General features: G+C 38.3%; 1 protein-coding gene across 1 annotated transcript in view; it reads left to right on the top strand.

Moving 5' to 3' along the window:
• The first annotated feature begins 307 nt into the window (after positions 1-307).
• Positions 308-8,626, top strand: part of BSL1 (BRI1 suppressor 1 (BSU1)-like 1) — a 28,743-nt gene continuing 20,424 nt past the window's right edge. Inside the window, exons 1-7 of the mRNA XM_039031841.2 lie at positions 308-815; positions 1,010-1,070; positions 1,181-1,259; positions 1,367-1,446; positions 1,521-1,615; positions 4,611-4,710; positions 4,807-4,876. Of these exons, the coding sequence (XP_038887769.2) occupies positions 611-815; positions 1,010-1,070; positions 1,181-1,259; positions 1,367-1,446; positions 1,521-1,615; positions 4,611-4,710; positions 4,807-4,876 (690 nt within the window). The 5' untranslated portion in view covers positions 308-610. The remainder of the gene's footprint in view (positions 816-1,009; positions 1,071-1,180; positions 1,260-1,366; positions 1,447-1,520; positions 1,616-4,610; positions 4,711-4,806; positions 4,877-8,626) is intronic.

The raw sequence follows: 8,626 nt of genomic DNA, 5'->3' as shown, positions 1-8,626 counted from the left end.
GAGTCCTCCTTACATTGCCGAGTTTAACATTCTTTTTATCATATCTCGAGAGTGGAGAACAAATGTGCCTATGCTTTAGAAGTTTTGACCTCTCTCAGGGTTGTTCTTTGATCTGAAAAGAGGGTTTTCCAGACAACATCCTCTCCATCAATCGTTGGGAGGTAGTTAGAGTGCAGTTTCTAGGATTGTTTGTTGTTAGTTTGTTTTCTTAAAAAAAAAAAAAAAAAACACAAACAACTACAAATTATTAATAAAGTTTACCCCAAACAACCCCTCCGTTTAAAATTAATAAAGGTTGCTAAAATGTAAAACCGATCGTAAAAGAAAGAAAAGAAATGAGAATAAAGAAAGAAAAAGAAAGATGGATGGATTGTGGAAGACCCATTTCCAAATTGAAGGCTGGAAGTCAAGTAAGCGGAACTTCCTTTTACTCCTCCATTACAGAAAGCAAAGAAGCAGATTTTAGACGGAGGTTTCCGGAGCCTGGCTCGGGCCCCACGGATTCCGCCTTTTCTCATACTTTTCTGGAAATTAGGCTCTTCCTATCATGCGTGTTGAGTTTGTTTGTTAGATAGATCTGAAACTTCTCTTCGGGGCGGCCTGGTTATAGATGGGTTCCAAGCCATGGCTGCACCCGGCTCCGTCTTATCGAGCACTTGAGACATATTGGGACACCGACGACGACGCGCCTGGACCTCGATGCGGCCACACCCTCACTGCCGTTGCTGCCACTAAATCCTTTGGCCCCCGTCTCATTCTCTTTGGTGGCGCCACTGCCATCGAGGGTGGAGCCTCCTCTGCTGCTCCCGGAATCAGTAATTGTTTTCCAACCTCTCTACGATTTTTTTTAGTACTGTCCTGAATGCTGGTGATGGAGTTGATGTAATATGTACTTATTTTTTATCCTATTTGAATAAGAAATCTGGTCAATTGTAATTCAATGAGTTTGCACGCCATGGGCTCAACTTCTGAATTCTTAAATTGGGTTTGTGATACTTTTGTTATGAAGGGTTGGCGGGTGTGACCAATTCAGTGCACTCGTATGACGTTCTCACTAGGAAATGGACCAGGTAATATTACTTTATACAAACACACACATACACACACGTAACTCTGTTCTTCTACTTGTGGAGTTGACTTGGATGTGCTGACTGTTAATGCTTGGATGTTTGGATATTAGAATCAGACCTGCTGGTGAGCCACCATCACCAAGGGCTGCACATGCTGCAGCCGCAGTGGGTACCATGGTTGTTTTCCAGGTGATTGGATAAGAAAAGTTCGCAAAAATTAGAAAATTTTGAGGTTTCCTTGCATGGTTTCTCAAGCTGATACTTGCGTTAACCGAGTTCCTTTTTTCTTTGGTTAGGGTGGCATTGGTCCGGCTGGGCATTCCACAGATGATCTCTATGTGCTTGATTTAACAAATGATAAATTCAAGTGGCACAGGTAAAATTAGGTCAGTATCTTTATAGTTAAGATGTAGGGAAATCCTTGGAACTTATATAAAAATGGGAATATAGGGTGGTGGTACAAGGACAGGGACCTGGACCTCGCTATGGCCATGTGATGGACTTGGTTGCTCAAAGGTATCTGGTTACTGTGAGTGGCAATGATGGTAGGTGCAAATGAACAATTGGTTATATACTTATTCTTTTATTCTTTTGTTGGGACTTTGTGACTATTTTACTGCTTGGTTTAAATTACTGGGGATTAATTTAATTTTAAAAACGAGATAATCCCAATCCATCTACTTTTTAATGAAGAACCAACCTTTGTTGGACCGCAAAAGAGACATGTTCGAAACAAAAAGCCACAAAAACTGTTTTGCATACCATTTTTTTGGGATAAGAAACAAATAATGATATATTAAAGAAAAAAAAAAGAGAAATAGCCTAAAGACCTTAGGGATGAGGATTCCTTAGTCTATTGAGAAGACAAATGAGAGAAAAATCATACTATGTACTTATCGAACAATGTGCGTTGCTGCATACATGTATATATGGATCCAACTGTGTTTTCCCTTTGGTGGTAGGCTTTATATGAAGTATGGAATGCTTGTCACTTTTTCAATGTTTATTAATTTAGAATGATTGAAGTTGGTTAGATCAAGATGGTTGGCTATTTCTTGGTGTGAGATTGCTTCTTTGCATGTTACCTACTTTGGGCTACCTCTTGGGCACATAACCCAACCCTTTTTCGAACCCAATGGTTGAAAAGGTTTTAAAAATCTTTTTCTTTTGGAAGAAAACATTTCCTTTAGTGGTGGTAGATCGACAATTATTTAGTTGGTTTGGGTGGGTTCTTACCTAATCAAATGAGAATCCCTCCCACAATTAATATTTCAAACACTTCTCTACCTTATAACAAATGGTAGAAGGAATCTCAAACAGAGATAGGGTAGAAACTTCAGATTTGACGAGTCTAGGGTTTGGGTTTAAATTCCCTACTTCTGACCTGTTGATAATTAGCCTTTCGGAGGTCCTATTTGGTGGTGGGGGGGGGGGCCCCCCCCCCTCGATGTTTTGCTTTGATCGGTCTATTCGTTTTGGTTCGATTCCTCTCCTAGCTTCTTTAGAGCGATTTCTTTCCAAGCTTTCGGTGCTTCTCAATTGTAGGCTTTTTGTCTTTTTTGGCTTGTTCTCATCATTAGCTGTAGTTGTCTCTTATAATTCTTCTCATTTATATTTTGGAGCATTAGTCTCCTTTCATTATATCAACAAAAAATTGGTTTTTCGTTTTTTAGAAAAGCTCTTTTATCTCTCTATGAACGCTCGACTTCTTAAAAAGGAAAGAAATTATAGTACAAGCTTAGTTTTTGAACTTTTAGGTTTGTGTCTATTTGTTCCCTGAATTTTAAAAAAATGTCTAATAGGTCATCGAACTATCAATTTTGTGTTCAATAGATTTCAAGCTTTAGAAAATGTCTAGGTCCTTCAACTTTCAATTTGTGTCCAATATGTTTCTTAATTTTCCATTTGTGTCAAATAGGTTTTGACTTATTTGACAATTTAAAAAATTCACATACTTGTCAGGCATAAAATTGGAAGTTAGGGTCTGATTGAAGTTGAGCAGAAAAGTCTATCTTATATCTAATAGATAAGTAAATTTAAAAAAATTCTGAATATCTCAGGCCTTATTAGATGCAAAGTTGAAACTTCAACGCGCTCCTACTAGATACAAAATTGAAATCTTAAAGACATATTAAACACTTTTTAAAGTTCATGCGCTTTTTCAACCCAAACTTGTAAGTTCAAGGAAGGATACCAATTCCCTAGAGATTGAAAGAACATAGGCTATGGGAGTAGGGTCTAAGAGGATAGAGAATAGGGGCACATCCACTATCCACCAATCTTCCTAAAAAAGGTATCAAAAATCTACTTCAACGGGACATTTGACAAATTTAAAAATAGAAGTTTAAGTTGTAGAGATGACTTTCTACATATTGAACCCTACTCAAAAGGTCAAGGCCCCACTTAAGAGTGTAACGGGGATCATTATGAGTAAATATGAGGCTCTTAATATGTGGGGCAGAGGTACTTGCAGTTGCGGTAACCCTTGAAAAACCATCCTTTTGGGTTACACTTCTTTTTGTAAATATGTCAATTTTCAGGTGAAGATGGTCTAGAAACTCTTTTTAGGTTGTGATGGGTAGGGAATGCCCCCAATCACTCCTTTTTTTTTTCCCTTGACTTTATTTCCTATCTTCTTTGTGCGTCTGCTCACGGATAGGGAAACCTTTGATATTTTTGTCATTGATTTCTTTATTACTGGGTCTTTGCCTTTGTCTTGCCTCCAAGGGTGTTTGTTTGTAGAGCCCTATCCCTTTGGGAGCATCTCTTTTGGTTTCCCTTTTGTGTGTCCCCCTCCAAACCCTTTTATTTTCTTTGCTCTTCAAAGTGAGAGCCCCAAAGGTTGTATTTTGATCTTGATAAGTTGTGCACAGGAAGATTGAGAAGGCTTCCTCCATGATATTGGGTTCACAATGGTGTGTTCTATGTAAAATGCCTCGAAGAACTTGGAGGAGGTGCTTTAGTCATGCAGCTTTGCTTCTTCGATTTGAGATGCTTTTGTGGAGTCGTATGATACTTTTTGGCCCGTAACAGCTCATGTTAATTGTTTGCAAAGGTGTTGTTCCGCACCCCATTAGAAATAGGGGTTGAGACTTGTGAGGGTTTGCTTCTTTAGCGATTTTATGGAACATCTAGTTTGAGAGGAGGGATAGGATATTTTGTGAGGAGGAGATAGGTCATGGGACGTGGGAGGAGAAATGATCCATAATTAGATTTAATAGCTTTCACTGGGTATCAGTGTGTGAAGAGTTATGAAATTATTATTTGTTTCTCGTTCTGAACTGTTGGTGCATTTCCCAGTAGGTTGACTTTGCCATTGTTTTTTTTTTTTTGGCTGTTTTGGTTGTGGGTATCTTTTCATTTTTTTTAAAATTTAATCATGACAATTGTATATCCTTTCAGATTTCGAAAGAAAGAAGAAAAAGTCTTGCCATAATATATTTTGTGTGCTCATGTATTAAGCTGATGCCAATTTATGCTAATTGGGCATACAAAAGGTTACATGATACTTTTTACTTTTTATGTTTTTTTTTTAATCAGGAAAAAGAGTTCTTTCTGATGCTTGGGCTCTAGATACTGCCCAGAAACCATATGCCTGGCAGAGGTTGAACCCGGAAGGTGATAGGCCATCTGCTCGAATGTGAGTGTGTTATTAGTCTCACCAGTAAAAGAAATTTCTAGTGTTCTTTATTTCTATAGATTATGGTAAATTATAGAGTTATATGTTTCTTTGTAGGTACGCAACGGCTAGTGCGCGGTCAGATGGCATGTTTTTGCTTTGTGGTGGAAGAGACTCTTCAGGCGCAGTATGACAAACCCTTTTCTAGTCGATATAATCTAACATGCTTATTCATTCTAAAAAAGAACTAGATGTTTATGTTGATCAACTTCTTGCATAAGCATATAGTATTTGATGCCCATAGTTTGTGGAAAATAGAAGACTTTCTTGTTTCTTTTTCTTAAACAAGTGTTATGTGTACTTTATTTCTTCTCTCTATTTTACTTTCAAACCAACAGACATTTACAGAAAATCTATAAGTTTTATCAAAGGATACTTTTCTTTTCTCTTGTGCTCGTCTGTTTGCACAGTACATTTTTCTTTTATTATTTTTATTTTTCGACTGAAGTTTCTTTTGATAAGGGTCATTATGGTCAGATAGAATAGATAAAAAAACATTGACAATGAACTTTGATGGTTATGATAGAAGTTGAAAAGTGAAAATGGTAGAGAAGAGTTCTGTATGATATTCATGTAGTTTAAGGTGGCTGTTTGAATACCAATTGGGGGGCTAGAAATTGGGAATTTAAGGCTCAGAACAGAGCTTTGATAGCCAAATGGTTGTGGTGGTTTCACCTTGAGTCCAATTCCCTTTGGCATAGGATCATTACTAGTAAACATGCCCCCGCCATTTGAGTGGTTGACGAAAGGGGTTAGAGGCACCTACTGCTCCACCTTTGCTCTTTATTTTCTCATCTTTACCAGTTGTCTTCCCTTAAAAATCGTCTTGTGTCTTATTTCCTGGTGGTCTTGGAGCTCCTGTTTGTTTTCTTTCGGGTTTAGTCATTCTCTTTCCGATAGGGAAGTGATTGACATGGCCTCTCTTTGTCTTTGCTCGAGGGTTACTCTTTAAGGCGTGGGAGATGGGATTTAAGGGTTTGGAGTCCCAATCATTTGAAGGGATTTTTGTGTGTCTTTTTTTCATTGTTTGTTTGACTCGTCTCCCATAGGTGATTTGGTCTTCTTGACGCTTTGGAGGATTAAGACCCCAAGGAAAGTGAAGTTTTTTACCTGGCAAGTTTTACATAAATGCACTAACACGATGGATCGTCTTGCGGGTAAGTTTCCCTTGCTTGTTGGTCTGTTTTGTTGTATTTTTTGTTGGAAGGTGGGGGAAGACTTGGATTATATTCTCTAGTGTTGTGAGCTTGTGAAAGCCATTTCTTTTAAATATTTGGATCATAATCAATCAAGGATTTGACCAAGATAGCCCAATTTACCCTATCCCAAACAGATCTTCCCACATACACATATATATATATATAAACGTTGGTTTATCAAGAATACACAAGAAAAACACTTCGGATTGTTGATTTATTACTAGAGATAGCTTAGAACCAATAGTTCATTATCTAATGGTTTTTTCCATTCTAATATTCCATCCAAGAGTTATCAGTATTTATCAAATCTGTTCCTATCTAACGAATAGAAAATGAAGATAAGAACAAAAAAAAAAAAAATCAAAATAAACATCCTTGAATTCAAAATACATGGTAAAACGTAAAAGAAATGTAGCTTCCTGACTGATTGAACATAGATAACAGTATGGCTTGAGGAAAAAACTGCCAAGTTGAACAATGTTGAAAATCGGTTTAGTTAATTCTGGAAAAGGTTTGGGCGTGGTTGGTTTCTATTTGGGAATGATTGGATTAAGGGAAAAAAATGAAGAGAGTTGAAGCTAGGTTGCGTTGTGTGGATCATGTGGCCAAAATGAAAGGAGTTAGTTAGAGGTTGTGTTGTGTGGGGTTTGGAGAAAAAGACTCATTACATGGGTTAGATCGTATGTTTCTATTTCTTCCTTCTTGATTTCTTTGTCTTCGCATGAAACAACACAAATTTCTTTGTTCATTTCTTCCTCCTCTATAACGTCGATGAATTCACCTGGGAACCTTAAAATCTTTAGTTCGGGTAGCACATGTAATGGGTTGAAAGAATCACACAACTTTGTTCTTTGAACGTGTCTTCATTCTCCTCGTCGCACGTGATAACATAAAAAGTTTGGTCGATTGATTCTTCCCCCTCCTTGGTGCTTGTAACTGATGAAAATAAGAAAGGAGAGAAACCAACACACAGTTTACGTGGAAACCCTAGAACAGGGAGAAAAACCACGATATAGATCTTTTTCTTATTATTTTTAATTGATACATTGAATACAAGAGAACAAGGTGAATAAATAGACAGTAGAGAGCCCTAGGGTGAGAGACAATTACAAAAATACCCCTAGGGTAAAAACTCTATTTTCAACACTCCCCTCAAGTTGGTGCATAAATATCAATAAGACCCAACTTGCTAAGACAATAGTCAAAATTAGGTCTCAGTAGCCCCTTGGTGAGAACATCTGCCACTTGTTGATTTGAGGGGATATAGGGGATGCAAATGCTCCCATTATCCAGTCTTTCTTTAACGAAGTGTCTGTCGATCTTTACATGTTTGGTTTTGTCATGTCGGACTGGGTTGTTTGCGATGCTTATTGCAGCTTTATTATCACAAAACAACTTCATTGGAAGATCCCTATCTTGGTAAAGATCAGTCAACACCTTATTTAACCAGATTTCTTCACATATCCCTAAGCTCATTGTCCTGTACTCAGCTTCAACACTACTCCTAGCCACCACTCCCTGTTTCTTACTTCGCCAGGTGACAAGGTTACCCCAGACAAAGGTGCAATATCCAGAGGTCGACTTTCTATCAACGATAGAGCCTGCCCAATCAGAATCTGTATATGCTTCAATAGTCCTTTTTCCAGACCTCCTGAACATTAGACCCTTACCAGGGGTCCCCTTCAAGTGCCAAAGAATATGCTCAACCGCATTCATATGTTCCTCATAGGGAGCTTGCATAAACTGGCTTACCACGCTTATTGCATATGAAATATCTGGTCTTATATAGGACAGGTAGATCAACTTCCCAACCAACCTCTGGTACCTTTCCTTGCTAACAGGAACTCCGTTATTTATAACACCAGGTTTTGCATTATACTCTATGGGTGTGTCAGCAGGTTTACATACAATCATGGCTGTTTCTTTGAGCAAGTCAAGTATATATTTCCTTTGCGATACTGAAATACCTTCTCTTGATCAGGCCACCTCCATTCCCAGGAAGTATCTCAGCTTACCAAGGTCTTTAATCTCAAATTCTCTGGCCATTCTCGTTTTAAGCCTCATAACTTCATCCTCATCATCGCCGGACAGAACAATATCATCAACATACACTATGAGGACAGCAATCTTCCTGGAGTCAGATCGTTTCGTAAATAGTGTATGATCTGAGTGCCCTTGGTTGTATCCCTGTGCTTTAACAAATGTGGTGAACCTATCAAACCAAGCCCTTGGGGACTGGTTCAGTCCATATAAAGATTTTCTCAGTTTGCAAACTCTGTGCTTGAACTGGCTCTCGAATCCAGGAGGATGGCTCATATAGACTTCCTCTTCAAGTTCTCCATTAAGGAATGCATTTTTTAACGTCCAACTGATGCAGTGGCCAATCTTTATTTACAACAATTGACAACAAAACCCAAATAGTGTTGAGTTTGGCTACAGGAGAGAACGTTTCAAAGTAATCAACTCCGTAAGTCTGGGTGAAACCTTTAGCAACCAGTCTGGCCTTATATCGATCAATCGTCCCATCTGATTTGTATTTTACGGTGAATACCCATTTGCATCCAACTGTCTTGTGCCCTTCAGGTAAAGGCACCTGTTCCCATGTACCATTTTTCTCATTTCTTCCATAACAACCATTTTCCATTCAGAGTTCTCCATTGCTTCACGAAAACTGCTTG

This window comes from Benincasa hispida, chromosome 5 (genome assembly GCF_027475165.1).
Source record: "Benincasa hispida cultivar pf3 chromosome 5, pf3_genome.v1.1, whole genome shotgun sequence".
In the NCBI taxonomy this organism is placed as follows: domain Eukaryota; kingdom Viridiplantae; phylum Streptophyta; class Magnoliopsida; order Cucurbitales; family Cucurbitaceae; genus Benincasa; species Benincasa hispida.
The sequence above is the reverse complement of the archived record's forward strand: the minus strand, read 5'-3'. Positions and strand labels throughout refer to the sequence as shown.